Source organism: Oncorhynchus clarkii, chromosome 17, assembly GCF_045791955.1.
Source record: "Oncorhynchus clarkii lewisi isolate Uvic-CL-2024 chromosome 17, UVic_Ocla_1.0, whole genome shotgun sequence".
NCBI classification, from domain to species: domain Eukaryota; kingdom Metazoa; phylum Chordata; class Actinopteri; order Salmoniformes; family Salmonidae; genus Oncorhynchus; species Oncorhynchus clarkii.
Genome location: NC_092163.1, coordinates 29420007 through 29437129, shown reverse-complemented (window position 1 = coordinate 29437129; position 17123 = coordinate 29420007). Strand labels below are relative to the sequence as shown.

Genomic DNA, 17123 nt, shown 5'->3' with positions numbered 1-17123 from the left:
TGAGGCCGAGGAACGATGATTTCTCATAACATACATTCGTATTATCCTCCGGTTTGTGTATTTTAGGCCGTGAATAAATGTGGCATGTGTATATACAGTACCAGTCAAAAATTTGGACACACCTACTCATTCAAGGGTTTTTCTTTATTTTTACTATTTTCTACATTGTAGAATAATAGTGACGATTTTCAAAACTATGAAATAACACATCATGTAGTAACCCAAAAAACTAAATATGTTTTATATTTGAAATTCTTCAAAGTAGCCACCCTTTGCCTCGATGACAGCTTTGCACGCTCTTGGCGTTCTCTCAACCAGCTTCATGAGGTAGTCACCCGGAATGCATTTCGATTAACAGGTGTGGCTTGTTAAGTTAATTTGTGGAATTGTAGAAAATAGTACAAATAAAGAAAATCCTTGAATGAGTAGATGTGTCCAAACGTTTGACTTAAATTTATAAACATTTATGAATGTGCTTTTCCATAGTAATTCTGTCTAGTCTTTCTCTCCCTCTTTCTGTCTCGCTCCCATCATTATTCTCTTCATCTCTGACCCATCTGTCTTTCTCTGGATTGTGCCACCACTCCCCCTCTCCCTCTCCTCTCCCTTTGGAAATCTTTTTTTTTTTTTGCACCCCATTGTTCGGAGCAGTAGGGGACACTCATTGTGTGTGTGTGTCGAGTAATGCGTGTGAGAAAGTGGGGACAAGGCTGCAGACCTTTTGCGGGCCGCGGTGTGTCGTTCTGCTCAGTGAGCACACCGGTTGGGGCTCTCGCCAAAGTTGAGGTATTAGGGGTAACACGATGCAGCCGGTCTCAGGGGGTCCCCACCACCACCATAACTGCGTACAGACTCAATGTAGCGGTGAGTTGTGCATTAATTGTTACTATCTTGGATTTTAATCATTGGGTAAAATCTGTAGGAGTTTGTTTTTTCTCTTCGTGCATTAGTTTTTTTTCCCCCAAGTCAAAAGTCCAATGCGATGAGTCATTGAGCTCGTTTTCTAGACTATCTTGAATTTGGGTTTCTTTGCCAATTGTGTGGTTGTCTGTGTATAACTAGCGTGATAAAAGCCTTTGTTGTTGTGTGAGGACGGCAAACTCCTTTAATGCTGCTGCAGGTCAGACATGGTTGTGTAATAGTCGCTGGTAAGACTTCTGGAATGTTGTAACAAACTATTTTCAAGTCTCTAGCCTGCGAGAGCATTTCAGTATCTGGGTTATGAGCACACTGCATAGCTTGGTCTCTTTGTTGTTTTGAATGGAATAGGTTAGGGGCAAATCCATGACAACAGAATTACACTGAGACTCAGCTTTTTCACTTATACAAAACAAAAAACAATGTTTTCAAAGTTTAACAAACTATGCAACTCTATGCACAATGACTACTTTGAAGAAATTACACAGTATATTTCACAAAAACACATTTACTGGAAGAACAGTGCAGATGCTAAGTTTGGTAACAGAATTACAGTAAAATCTCCCTCCGTTTATGCGACCATGTTTTCCCAAAACTCTTAAATACTGTTAAATATCTTCTCAAAATGAAGATTCAAAGATGTCTGCAGAAAGAATGAGGTATGAGCTGAACATAACAGTATGCCTGAGGAAGGAAGGAAGGAAGGAAGGAAGGAAGGAAGGAAGGAAGGAAGGAAGGAAGGAAGGAAGGACAGTAGCAGGTGACCCAACTCTGGTACTATGATTTCTCATTGTAGCCAATTCAATTGCAGTAATTCTGTTAGATTTGTTGGTAATTCTGTTACGGATTTGGTAACAAAATTATGAGTTTTAATCACTTAAATAATGTTTTACTAATTACTTGTTACTTCTGTGAACTTTTGTTACCCTCTCTCCTCATGGGGATAGACATGAGAAAATATCTTTAACACAGTGCCTTCAGAAAGTATTCACACCCCTTGACTTTTTCCACATTTTGTTGTGTTATAGCCTGATTTGAAAATGGGTTTAAATTGAGATGTCACTGGCCTACACACAATAGGCCAGTGTGGAATTATTATTATTATTATTTTTTTTTTTTACAAATTAATTAAAATTGAAGTAAATTAGTATTGGAGTCAATTAGTATTCAACCCCGAGCCTAAATGCGTTCAGGAGTAAAAATGTGCTTAATGATGCACTACGCCTTTTTCTAATTGCTAAAATTTGAGGCGGCAGGGTAGCCTAGTGGTTAGAACGTTGGACTAGTAACCGGAAGGTTGCGAGTTCAGACCCCCGAGCTGACAAGGTACAAATCTGTCGTTCTGCCCCTGAACAGGCAGTTAACCCACTGTTCCCAGGCCGTCATTGAAAATAAGAATTTGTTCTTAACTGACTTGCCTGGTTAAATAAAGGTAAAATAAAAATAAAATAAAAAAAATAGTTTGCCTAATTTCAGTTTGTGGCAAAACAAGTAAGTATAGTGTAGAGAATCATTGTACCATCTAAACCATTGTGAAATATATTTTCCATAACAAAGCTGGTGTACAAAACTGAAAGTAAAAGACGCAAAAATGAAACTTAAGAACAAGAAGCATAGAAATAGCACACACAGAGCAGATCTTAGAGTTTCTTTGAATGAGAAGGACAGAACTTTAACTCATCTTTCTACGTGAATTTGGTTGGGTTGCCAAAAAAGTTACATATTGCAGTTTTAACAAGTCACATAAGTTGCATGGACTCACTCTTTGCAAAAATAGTGCTTAACATTATTTTTGAATGACTACCTAAAAAAAAATTCAAAAACAGGCATTGAATTTGTGGTGAAGTTATTAATTACACTTTGGATGGTGTATCAATACACCCAGTCACTACAAAGATGCAGGCGTCCTTCATAACTTAGATGCCAGAGAGGAAGGAAACCGCTCAGGGACTTCACGATGAGGCCAATGGTGACTTTAAAACAGTTAGAGATGAATGACTGTGATAGGAGAAAACTGAGGATAGATCACCAACATTGTAGTTATCCACAATACTAACCTAAATGACAAAGTGAAAAGGAGGCCTGTACAGAATAAAAAGTATTCCAAAACATGCATCCTGTTTGCAATAAGGCACTAAAGTAAAACTGCAAATAATGTGGCAATGAAATTAACTTCATGTTCTGAATACAAAGTGTTATGTTTGGGGCAAAATCAACACATCACTGAGTACCACTCTTCATATTTTTAAGCATGGTGGTGGCTGCATCATGTTATGGGTATGCTTGCCATCGGCAAGGACAAGGGAGTTTTTGTGAGATCAAAAGAAACAGAATTGAGATAAGCACAGGCACAATCCTAGAGGAAACCTGGTTCAGTCTGCTTTCAACAGACACTGGGAGACAAATTCGCCTTTCAGCAGGACAATAGCCTAAAACACAAGGCCAAATAAACACTGGAGATGCTTACCCAAGACAACGTTGAATGTTCCTGAGTGGCCTAATTACAGTTTTTACTTAAATCAGCTTGAAAATATATGGTTAGACTTGAAAATGGTGGTCCAGCAATGAACAAACAACTTTGATAGAGCTTGAAGAATTTTCTTAATAATAATGTACAAATATTGTACAATCCAGATGTGAAAAGTTGTTCTAGATTTACCCAGAAAGACTCACAGCTGTAATCATTGCCAAAGGTGATTCTAACGTGTTTTGACTCGTGAATAGTTATGTTAAAGAGATTTGTATTTATTTTTTTACTTTGTAATTATGGGGTATTGTGTGTAGATGAGTGATGGAGAAAAAAATCTATTTAATCCATGTTGAATTCAAGCTGTAACACAACAAAGTGTGGAATAAATCCAGGGTTATGAATACTTTCTGAAGGCACTGTATGTGGGTTTTTGGTAACATAATTACAAGTTACAAGGCAAATTTACAGAAGGCAAATAATTTCTCCAAAACAAAGTATAAGTGGTGATATTAGCTGGCAGGGATCTTTACTTCAACATTATTGTTGTTTTGATGAATTGTAATGCCTATTTTCTGGTAGGTGTTTTCTAAGAAGCTTTTTCAATCTGTTTGAACAAAAATCAAAGCCATTTAATTCATTTGTATCTATGCCTTCATTTCCCCAAAATATAGACTCAGCTTTATTTTGTCACATAATTTGATATGCTCCTATGAACTTCATATGTTGGTGCTTTTACATGGAAATTACCTTAGGCTGTTTCACAGAGGAAGCTACTGTGTTAGCTTATGCTTTGCTTATCTGTTCAGTTAGACTGTCTGTGTTTGGTTTGAGTTGTTGCTTGGGGCAAAAGTCCCTGCTGGATTTTTTATGTGGGGCTGTCCGTGAACTTTCTCTCTCTCGCTCTGACTGTTGAAGTGTGGGAAGAACACAAAGTATGTCTGAGTTAGAAAGTGTGTGTGTGCGCGTGCGCGCGGAGTCCTGCATTTGTATGTCTCTGTCTGCTTCTGGGTCTGTTTGTGTGCTCCGTCTGCCAGGGTCACGTGGGGGGAGGGGAAGGTCAGGTTGTCCTGCCCTGTCTCCAAACAAAGATTGCTCTGTCTACCTCGACACTGTTGTGAACTCTTCTGGGAAAAGAGCTCCGTCGTCTCGGAATCAATAGAGCCTCTGAGCTGACCAATAACTCTACTCATTTTACTACACACGCACACGTGGTGCGCTATGGTGATAATATTCAAACATGACATAAGACTGGAAGCAGCCAGTCTGATGACAGTATAAGTTGTCATCAATGACATCATACCTGTCATAATACTTGAGATGTCTTGCATATCATCGATGATGTGGTACTTAAAATAGTTCCTGTTTGGCTTTTCTATTGAGTAGGATATCATATGTGCCTACTTTTAAGAGTTGTTACGAATACTAAGGGTATGTTTCAAAATAATTTTCACAATATTGGTCCCAAATATATAGCTTGGCGAAATGGACAAAAAGTTAAATAGAGATAAATGTAACTATTTTACTCTAAAGGTAAATCCATCAATAAAATAAATATATGCAGCAGGATTTATTTTTATTCCAAGTAAGACAACTGAGATGGTATGCTATGTTATAAAAAGTGAGCTATTTCAACATATCCCGGGAATGCATCATTGATATGTTGATGTGCAACCTGTCAAAATAGGATCCAGAATGATCAAATTCTTTTTGGGGCTCTTCAGAGATTAATTTGCAGACCACTTTGTGCATGGGCCTATTGGCATAGGCTATATTAGCCTATTTACCACCTGAGAAAGTGGGAACTCAAAACACTTAGAAATGTACTAATTCTAAGCTCTTGTTGCTAGATAGCCATGTATGCTAATTGATTAATTTATCAGTAAATGTAATGTCCTACAAAACATTCCAGCGCCAGGCCTAAGCTACTTGATGTGGGCCTATTCAGTGCAAATGGCATGTTCCACTCAGCTCTGCGGGCACATCAAAATCATACTACGTAGCCTACTCCGGTTGGAAAGTGGTGCCATGAACTCAATATTGAGAGGTGAGAAATAAATGATATACTCAGACAGCTGTGACACTCTCCTTCCTCTATGTAACAAGAAAATAGTATTTTTCTTGCAATTGCATTTTGAGTAATGGTCATATGCTTGTGTTTATCAGAATGCATCTCTCCCTCCTCCGTGCGCACAGTCGTGAGAAGGCAGCCCACAGTGAAACGGGGACAGGCGGATACTTTCATAGCAGGAATCAACATAATGCATAGGCTATTACTGTTGACCAAAGATAATGGTTTTAGAACAAAAAAATTGTCAGGAACATTGTTTAGCAAAATCACGGAATATTACTGACCTAAGCCAAATGCTTCGGTAGGAGGAGGGCAATGTCGGTGTCGGTAATTTTTTGCTTTATCATCACAGCTCTACCCAAACATACTTACTAGGAGCCAAGCAAGGAAGTACTACATTAGTGAATGAAAAATAACTCAATTGAATTATATAGCAGTCCCCTTTTAGCCAAAGGTAAGTTATAGAGGACCTTATCATGTAAATACCTAGTAACAACATCTGCAGATATTTTTTATTTTGTATTTTGTATTACCAGAGACAGGATGATTGACTTGAAGGTATGTGGTAAGTACATGGTAATAAATAAATACAATATACCATAGATGTTTTTACTTGGTATTTACATAATGGGTACCTCAATACTAACTCAACAAAGTACTGAGTATCAGGTCTGAATACTTATGTAAATGTAATATTTCCGTTTTTATTTTTGACAAATTTGCAAACATTTCTACAAACCAGTTTTTGCTTTGTCATTATGTGGTATTGTGTGTAGATTGATGAGAAGAAAATAAAACGTTTAATCAATTTTAGAACAAGGCTGTAACGTAACAATGTGGAAAAGTCACGGGGTCTGAATACTTTCCGAATGCACTGTAGACCTATGCAAGTTGCTTTTCGTAACATCGGACTAAGTTGTCTTCAATTACCATGGTCCCAAACACCCTTTCCCAATAAACTGCAATGTACATATCCTCCTATCTGTCCTCTTGGGTTCTTCAAATTTCTATGAATGGAGTTTCTCGCACATCCAATATAATAACCGGCGCTAGACTAAAATAAGGTCCAATACATAGTATCCTCTCACTTGATGATATGTTGATGAAGCTTAGGTGATACAATCATCAAGTATTCCACTCTTCCACTAGCTCTAACCTCTCCCTTCTCTCTCCAGCCCAGTTGGAGTTTGTGCAGATCCTGGTGATCGTGGTGGTGATGATGGTGATGGTGGTGGTGATCACATGCCTGCTCAACCACTACCGCCTGTCAGCACGCTCCTTCATCTCCAGGCACAGCCAGGCTCGCAGGCGCCAACTACCGCTGGCCTCAGTAAGTACTCTACACTGACCAGGACGTAGACTACTTTACAGCCTCCACATAGACCAGGGTGGGAAGTCTACTTTACAGCCTCCACACAGACCAGGGTGGGGAGTCTACTTTACAGCCTCCACACAGACAAGGGTGTAGACTATTTTACAGCCCCTATAACTACTTGATAATTACATCTCACTGACCAGGGAATATACTTTACTTGACAGCCGCCACACAGACCAGTATGCAGCCTTAACCAGTGCTTCCCAAACTGTGGGCTGGGACCCACTTGTGGGTCAAGGCAGGGAAAGAGATAAAGGTCGCGGGATACACATTTTGGTGCATTGCACATTTTCCGGATGGACACAACACTTTCAGTGTCAACTTAAAGCTGCAATATGTAACTTTTTGGGCGACCTGGCCAAATTCACATAGAAATGTGTATTATAGATCTGTCATTCTCATTGAAAGCCAGTCTAAGAAGCTGTAGATCTGTTCTGTGTGTGCTACTTCTATGCTTTTGGTTTTCTACACCAGCTTTAAACAGCTGAAAATACAGTATTTTTGGTTGTGGAAAATATATTTCACAGCGGTTTAGATTGTGCAATGATTCTTTACACTATCTTACATGTTTTGTCACATAAACTAAAATTAGGCGAACTATTACATTTTTTGCAACCAGGAAATGGCAGTACTGTTTCTGCATAGTGCATATTTAAATAACTATACCAGATATATAGTATGCAGAAAAGATAATATACATTTGAAGTCGGAAGTTTAAATACACAAATTTCTTGTTAACAAACTATAGTTTTGGCAAGTCGATTAGAACATCTACTTTGTGCATGACACAAGTAATTTTTCCAACAATTGTTTAGACAGATTATTTCACTTATAATTCACCGTATCACAATTCCAGTGGGTAAGACGTTTACATACACTAAGTTGACAGTGCCTTTCAACAGCTTGGAAAATTCCAGAAAATTGTCATGCTTTAGAAGCTTCTGATAGAAGCTGTACCTGTGGATGTATGGAGTTGTACCTGTGGATGTATTTCAAGGCCTACCCTCAAACTCAGTGGCTCTTTGCTTGACATCATGAGAAAATCAAAATAAATCAGCCATGACCTCAGAAAAAAAATTGTAGACCTCCACAAGTCTGGTTCATCCGTGGGAGCAATTTCCAAACGCCTGAAAGTACCACGTTCATCTGTACAAACAATAGTACGTAAGTATAAACACCATGGGACCACGCAGCCATCATACTGCTCAGGAAGGAGATGCATTCTGTCTCCTAGAGATGAACGTACTTTGGTGCGAAAAGTGCAAATCAATCCCAGAACAACAGCAAAGGATCTTGTGAAGATGCTGGAGGAAACTGGTGCAAAAGTATCTGTATCCACAGTAAAACAAGTCTTATATCAACATAACCTGAAAGGCCGCACAGCAAGGAAGAAGCCACTGCTCCAAAACCCGCCATAAAAAAGCCAGACTACGGTTTGCAACTGCACATGGGGACAAAAATTTTACTTTTTGGAGAAATGTCCTCTGGTCTGATGAAACAAAAATAGAACTGTTTGGCCATAATTACCATCATTATGTTTGGAGGAAAAAGGGGTAGTCTTGCAAGCCGAAGAACACCATTCCAACCATGAAGCACGGGGGTGGCAGCATCATGTTGTGGGGGTGCTTTGCTGATTGAGGGACTGGTGTACTTCACAAAATAGATGGCATCATGAGGAATGAACATTTCGTGAATATATTGAAGCAACATCTCAAGACATCAGTCAGGAAGTTAAAGCTTGGTCGTAAATGGGTCTAACTGACCTAAGACAAGGAATATTTACTGGGAATAAATGTCAGGAATTGTGAAAAACTGAGTTTAAATGTATTTGGCTAAAGTGTGTGTAAACTTCCGACTTCAACTGTATACTCGGTATATAATATACTGAGTATACCAAACATTAGGACCACCTTAATATTGAGTTGTACCCCCCCCCCCCTTTTGCCCAGCAACTCCACTCTCACTTGTCTCCAATTCCACATCCCAACCCTCAGCTTCCTTCAGCCCATCCCACCGATCTCTGCTGGCCACCCTCTTTTGATTTCTACGCACCATATATCTTTCAACTATGCTGTAGTGTTTTAACATACAATTTGAATCTATTAAATCGAACAGAATCCACAGATTATGAGTTGAAGATAAATATTTTAACTAAGAGTATTAGTATATTAGTGATTGACTGACCAGGTCTCTCCAGATCTCCCTACAATACTATTTCTAGGGTCAATTTTCGATCAATGTTATGCATTTTCAGCCATTCCTGAACCGGAGACCAGAAACAGGCTACCTGAGGGCAATACCAAAACAAATGGTCTATTGATTCTGTATCCTTACAACAAAATCTGCAGCGCTGCAATGATTGCAAGCCACAAATATTCAAAATTTTGTTGGTGGCAAAAAATTCTGTACAATAATTTTACAACAAAATCTGCAGCGCTGCAATGATTGCATGCCCCAAATGTTCAACATTTTGTTGGTGGCAAGAATTCTGTATAATAATTTTAGCTGGAAAGCACGATGTCTTGAATCTTGTTTTTATTTAACCTTGATTTCAACAGGGAGTCACATTGAGATTAAACATATTTTACAAGAGAGCCCTGTACACATTACAATAAAAACAGAATATTAAAACATACACGTGTATAAAACAGTATAATTCAGCACACAATTAACAAAAATAAACATTTAATAAAAGCAATCACATTCAACTACATAGAGGTTCTCAATCAATAATTTCAACTACCTGAGTGGCACCAGTACATCTAGCTGCAGTGAACTCTGCACAAATTAGGTGCAAAAAACTAAATGCGGATTTTCCTATGTCTGTGGAGACTGAAGGGATCTCTAGTGTTATCCATTCCTGTGAACGGGTTTGGTAACTTATTATTCTTATTTTAATTAATGAAGTTACATATGGAGGGAGTTTCTGTAAGATTACTTTGTAAATAAGTAAATGAGAATTCAGCTCTCTTCTTACAGACATTGAGGCCCATCCCACATTTGTATACAGACTACAATGATGAGTCCTGAAATTGTCCCTGTGATAAAACAAATTGCACAATGGTAAACTGCGGTTTTAAAAGAGAGGTTGCCGTATGCATGTAAACAATTTCACCAAAATCCAATACAGGGAGAAGCGTTGCTTTAACAATATTTCTCCTATTTTTAATACTAAGGCATGATTTATTTCAATATAAAAAAATTATCTTGGAACTTAGCTTCTTAGTCAGATTTGTTATATGTGTTAGGAAGGATAACTTGTCATCAATCCAGACACCTAGGTACTTATATTGAGAAACAAGCTCAATTTGGGCTCCATTTATAGCACAAATATGCAGGTTCTCAAGGTCAACATTTCGTGACCTAGAGAGCAGCATGAGCGTGGTTTTTACTTGTATTTCTGAATTGAATCAAAGTCATGCTGAAGTTCACAAATGGCCTGCTGCACTGAGAAGGCACAGGAATACAAAACTGTGTCATCTGCACAGAGATGAATGCTAAAATAACTAACAAAGTGAACAATAATGCACCCAAAATTGAACCCTGGCGAAAACCTTTTTGAATCTCAAGAAATTCTGATTTAACCCCACCTATCAAGAATGCCTGAGTTCTGTCGCTAGGATAATTCTGAAACCATAAACAGGCTGTATATCCCAGGCCTACTCTTGATAATTTCTTCAGCAAAACAGAATGATCAACAGTGTCGAACGCCTTTGACAGATCAATAAACAAGGCAGCCCAGCTCTTTTTAACATCCAAGGCATTGACAAGATCATTAGCAACTAGCGTGGTTGCTGTGTTAGTACTATGCCCAGGCCTAAACCCTGATTGGTTTATATTAAGAATACAATTATCAGATAAAAAGGATGAAGTTGTACATTAACCAAGGATTCAATAATTTTAGCTTAACAAGGTAGTCTTGAAATGGGGCGATAGTTTTCAAGATCATTTGCATCACCACCCTTATGGAGTGGCAGAACATGTGGATTTCCAAGCTTTTGGAATACTTCCTGATAATGTTAAATTGAAAATGTGGGCTACTGAGCCAGCAATAAGGGGTGCTGCACATATAAGCAGACCAGGATCCAAATGATTAGCCCCTGTGGATTTTTTGGGGTATAATGTTAACAAAAAAAACTCCTGACTAGCATTTTCAGTATCATTCAATAGATTTTCACCATCTACATCCAAACTACTCTTTTCAAGAGCTGGCTTTGAAATATATTCAAATATAAATATAAAATGGCGATTAAATGCATTAATGATATCAATTTAGTCAGTAATAGGGCCAGAATCTAAATTAATTTATTGGGGGAGAGAAGAGGGGATACAACCCTTCAGTCATTTAACAGCTTTTTAAAATTTTGCTGGGTTCCCGGTACATTCAGATAGTATATTAACATAATAATCTGATTTTGCTTTTTTAACTAGTTTTACACAGATTTCTCAACCGCCTAAAAGACTGCCAGTCTGTGTCTGGGAGTCTGTGAATCTAGCTTTGGGCCAGGCAGCATCTCTGTTGTGTATGACTTCAGATAGCTCTGGACTGAACCAAGGGCAAGATTCAATTTTTTTAAAGGGAGCATGTTAATCTACAATACAATTGAAAACATTTGAGAAGTGGTTGAAAACATTTGAGAAGTGGTTAAGAGACAACTCTGGGTCAGGTATAGATGCAATACAATCAAAGTCACCAAAATAAAGGTCACAAAAAAGGCCTGTTCATTAAAATGTTTAAAATTGAAATTGTTGATAAAACAAGGTTTGGATCCATATATCCCTGACATATGCAATAGGACAGTGGTCACTAATATCCCAAGCAAATACCCCACTCCCAGCGTATTTCTCTGCAGTGTTTGTAAATATGAGGTCAAACAAAGTCAACTTTGTAGGGTCCTTTAAGTTTGGATGAGTGGGCTTTGTAATCAGCTGGGTCAAATTTAGATTAGTACAAAAATCATTTAGACAATCAGCATCCTGCGTTCTCCATGCAAGATTAAAATCTCCAGCAATCAACACCTCCGGTGTAATAGAAATGGCAATTAAGTCGGTGAGTTTGTTTAGTACACATTTTTTGGCGGAAGGTGGATGATAGATTCCTATAACTGTTTTTCTTGAGTTGAAACACAACTGCAGATTTAAAGCCAACAATTCAAATTGTTTAGGACTGGAAGTAGCCTTTAACAGAGACACACAAATAAGATTATTTGTGTAAATAGCAACACCACCACCTTTGCCTTTCCTATCATCCCTAAACACATTGTAACCATCCATAGCAACATCATACACTGCTCAAAAAATAAAGGGAACACTTAAACAACACAATGTAACTCCAAGTCCATCACACTTCTGTGAAATCAAACTGTCCACTTAGGAAGCAACACTGATTGACAATAAATTTCACATGCTGTTGTGCAAATGGAATAGAAAACAGGTGGAAATTATAGGCAATTAGCAAGACACCCCCAATAAAGGAGTGGTTCTGCAGGTGGTGACCACAGACCACTTCGCAGTTCCTGTGCTTCCTGGCTGATGTTTTGGTCACTTTTGAATGCTGCCGGTGCTTTTACTCTAGTGGTAGCATGAGACGGAGTCTACAACCCACACAAGTGGCTCAGGTAGTGCAGCTCATCCAGGATGGCACATCAATGCGAGCTGTGGCAAGAAGGTTTGCTGTGTCTGTCAGCGTAGTGTCCAGAGCATGGAGGCGCTAACAGGAGACAGGCCAGTACATCAGGAGACGTGGAGGAGGCCGTAGGAGGGCAACAACCCAGCAGCAGGACCGCTACCTCCGCCTTTGTGCAAGGAGGAGCAGGAGGAGCACTGCCAGAGCCCTGCAAAATGACCTCCAGCAGGCCACAAATGTGCATGTGTCTGCTCAAACGGTCAGAAACAGACTCCAACACCGTGCAGGACATTTGGCATTTGCCAGAGAACACCAAGATTGGCAAATCTTGCCCAACACCGTGCAGGACGTTTGGCATTTGCCAGAGAACACCAAGATTGGCAAATTCGCCACTGGCGCCCTGTGCTCTTCACAGATGAAAGCAGGTTCACACTGGGCACATGTGACAGACGTGACAGAGTCTGGAGACGCCGTGGAGAACGTTCTGCTGCCTGCAACATCCTCCAGCATGACTGGTTTGGCGGTGGGTCAGTCATGGTGTGAGGTGGCATTTCTTTGGGGGGCCGCACAACCCTCCATGTGCTCGCCATAGGTAGCCTGACTGCCATTAGGTACCGAGATGAGATCCTCAGACCCCTTGTGAGACCATATGCTGGTGCGGTTGGCCCTGGGTTCCTCCTAATGCAAGACAATGCTAGACCTCATGTGGCAGGAATGTGTCAGCAGTTCCTGCAAGAGGAAGGCATTGATGCTATGGACTGGCCCGCCTGTTCCCCAGACCTGAATCCAATTGAGCACATCTGGGACATCATGTCTCACTCCATCTACCAACGCCACGTTGCACCACAGACTGTCCAGGAGTTGGCTGATGCTTTAGTCCAGGTCTGGGAGGAGATCCCTCAGGAGACCATCCGCCACCTCATCAGGAGCATGCCCAGGCGTTGTAGGGAGGTCATACAGGCACGTGGAGGCCACACACACTACTGAGCCTCATTGTGACTTGTTTTAAGGACATTACATCAAAGTCAGATCAGCCTGTAGTGTGGTTTTCCACTTTAATTTTGAGTGTGACTCCAAATCCAGACCTCCATGGGTTGATAAATTTGATTTCCATTGATCATTTTTGTGTGATTTTGTTGTCAGCACATTCAACTATGTAATGAAAAAAGTATTTAATAAGAATATTTCATTCATTCGATGTGGATGTGTTATTTTAGTGTCCCCTTTATTTTTTGGAGCAGTGTATATCAACTCATACACCCTGTACCATGGAATCGGTACATCAAAAATCTCTTCCCAACTATTTAGCAATCCTTATGGCACAGCTGTCAACATCCTTGTCCTCAAATGAAACTGGTATTCCTATCTATTTATGCTATTTTTATTCCTCTGCCTGTTTTGATCCTTTATATTGGGCAGACAGACCAGTTCTAATCAAATGTTATTTGTCACATGAGCCGAATACAACATTACCATGAAATGCTTACATGCAAGCCCCTAACCGACAATGCAGTTCAAGAAATAGAGTTAAAACATTGAATCAATCCAAAAATAACACAATAAATGTACAAAACAATAATGACGCTATATACAGGGGGTACCGGTACCTAATCATTGCAGGGGTACGGGTTAGTTGATGTAATTTGTAAAGTGACTATGCATAGATAATAAACAGTGAGTAGCAGCAGTGTGAAAACAAAGGGGGTGGTCAATGTAAATAGTCCGGCTGGCCATTTGATTCGTTGTTCAACAGTCTTATGGCTTGGGCGCAGAAGCTGTTAAGGAGCCTTTTGGTCCTAGACTTGGTGCTCCGGTACCGCTTGCCGTGTGGTAGCAGAGAGGACAGTCTATGACTTGGGTGACTGGAGTCTTGGACCATTTTTTGGGCCTTCCTCTGACACCGCCTAGTATATAGGTCCTGGATGTCAGGAAGCTTGGCCCCAGTGATATACTGGGCCGTACGCACTACCCTCTCTAGCGCCTTACGGTCAGATACCAAGCAGTTGCCATACCAGGCACTCACAGACAATATCTTTGCAGTTTTGGAAACGTCAGTGTTTTCTTTCCAAAGCTGTCAATTATATGCATAGTCGAGCATCTTTTCGTGACAAAATATCTTGTTTAAAACGGGAACGTTTTTCATCCAAAAATTTAAATAGTGTCCCCTATATCCAAGAAGTTAACTTAATCCTGTATTGACACTTTGCTTGTTTGATGGTTCGTCTGAGGGCATAGCGGGATATCTTATAAGCGTCCGGATTAGTGTCCCGCTCCTTGAAAGCATCAGCTCTCGCCTTTAGCTCGATGCGGATGTTGCCTGTAATCCATGGCTTCTGGTTGGGATTTGTAGGTACGGTCACTGGGGGGACGATGTTGTCAATGCACTTATTGATGAAGCCGATGACTGAGGTGGTATACTCCTCGATGCCTTTGGATGAATCCCGGAATGTATTAGTCTGTGCTAGCAAAACAGTCCTGTAGCGTAACATCCGCGTCATCTGACCACTTCAGAATTGAACGATTCACAGGTACTTCCTGCTTTAGTTTTTGCTTGTAAACAGGAATCAAGAGGATATAATTATGGTCAGATTTGCCAAATGGAGGACGAGGGAGAGCTTTGTATGCTTCCCTGTGTGTGGAGTAAAGGTTGTCTACAGTTTTTTTTTCTCATCTGGTTGCACATGTGTCATGCTGTTAGAAATGAGTTAAGTTTGCCTGCATTAAAGTCCCCAGCCACTAGGAGCGCCGCTTCTGGATCAGCATTCCCCTACCTCCTCCCGCTGGCACCTGCCTAGTTTTGGGGTAATGATGTAATCAATTGGTTGTAATCTTGGATTGAGCAGACCTTCCCATACAATTCTAATAACTCCATGAAAGACATAACTCTACCATTCCAATTTACAATATCATTTAAAAACAAAAACCCTTTTCAAACATTCATAAACAAAGGTCTTTTATCAACCAGCACATTTGAGGTCAGCCATAATATTTGTTGTAATATTTGTTCTATCTTTTCAAGGGAATTAATTTGGAATTGTAGCCAGCTCTGTGATGCTTGTTTGAAAAAGAGATACTTTGAAAAATGTTTCATTTTCAATTAATCGAAAATGAGACGTGGCAATCTGCACCAAGACAAAAAGGCAATTTTTAAACAATAGATGAGTTTTTCTTAGTAATATACCAATTAGGGTTCAAGTAAAACTTTTGTATAAGTGAAGCTTTTAGAAAGAGGTTTAGTGCTTTTATATTTAATAATCTCAACCCACTCAGTTCATATTCATTATATAGATAAGGTACACTTTATTTTGCCTGGTTTAGCATCCCAGATAAAGCGTAATATATTTTGCTCATATGATTTGAAAAATGAATCACCAGGAGTAGGCAGCGCCATAGGTAAGTGAGTAAACTAAGATATGACTAAGGAGTTAATCAGGGCAATATTTCCATAAATAGAGAGGTGTATATACAGTGGGGCAAAAAAAATATTTAGTCAGCCACCAATTGTACAAGTTCTCCCACTTAAAAAGATGAGAGAGGTCTGTCATTTTCATCATAGGTACACTTCAACTATGACAGACAAAATGAGAAAGAAAATCACATTGTAGGATTTTTAATGAATTTATTTGAAAATTATGGTGGAAAATAAGTATTTGGTCAATAACAAAAGTTTATCTCAATACTTTGTTATATACCCTTTGTTGGCAATGACAGAGGTCAAACGTTTTCTGTAAGTCTTCACAAGGTGTTCACACACTGTTGCTGGTATTTTGGCCCATTCCTCCATGCAGATCTCCTCTAGAGCAGTGATGTTTTGGGGCTGTTGCTGGGCAACACAGACTTTCAACTCCCTCCAAAGATTTTCTATGGGGTTGAGATCTGGAGACTGGCTAGGCCACTCCAGGACCTTGAAATGCTTCTTACGAAGCCACTCCTTCGTTGCCCGGGCGGTGTGTTTGGGATCATTGTCATGCTGAAAGACCCAGCCACGTTTCATCTACAATGCCCTTGCTGATGGAAGGAGGTTTTCACTCAAAATCTCACGATACATGGCCCATTTCATTCTTTCCTTTACACGGATCAGTCGTCCTGGTCCCTTTGCAGAAAAACAGCCCCAAAGCATGATGTTTCCACCGCCATGCTTCACAGTAGGTATGGTGTTCTTTGGATGCAACTCAGCATTCTTTGTCATCCAAACACGATGAGTTGAGTTTTTACCAAAAAGTTCTATTTTGGTTTCATCTGACCATATGACATTCTCCCAATCTTCTTCTGGATCATCCAAATGCTCTCTAGCAAACTTCAGACGGGCCTGGACATGTACTGGCTTAAGCAGGGGGACACGTCTGGCACTGCAGGATTTGAGTCCCTGGCGCCATAGTGTGTTACTGATGGTAGGCTTTGTTACTTTGGTCCCAGCTCTCTGCAGGTCATTCACTAGGTCCCCCCGTGTGGTTCTGTTTTTTTTGCTCACCGTACTTGTGATCATTTTGACCCCACGGGGTGAGATCTTGCGTGGAGCCAGAAATCTTGCTTGTTTGTAGATGACCAAATACTTATTTTCCACCATAATTTGCAAATAAATTCATTAAAAACCCTACAATGTGAATTTCTGGATTTTTTTTCTTCTAATTTTGTCTGTCATAGTTGAAGTGTACCTATGCTGAAA

The 17123-nt window shown here is 39.8% G+C and overlaps 1 protein-coding gene across 3 annotated transcripts in view; it reads left to right on the top strand.

Annotated features, from left to right (window-relative positions):
* The window catches only part of LOC139370679 (prostate transmembrane protein, androgen induced 1), an 88915-nt gene that overhangs the window by 56367 nt on the left and 15425 nt on the right, over nucleotides 1-17123 (top strand). The window contains exons 1-2 of one of the 3 annotated variants that reach the window (XM_071110302.1): nucleotides 826-864; nucleotides 6632-6786. In XM_071110302.1, the coding sequence (XP_070966403.1) occupies nucleotides 6673-6786 (114 nt within the window). In that variant the 5' untranslated portion in view covers nucleotides 826-864; nucleotides 6632-6672. Of the gene's footprint in view, nucleotides 1-825; nucleotides 865-6631; nucleotides 6787-17123 lie in introns of those variants that run through there. The other 2 variants (XM_071110301.1, XM_071110300.1) reach the window with 2 other exon arrangements.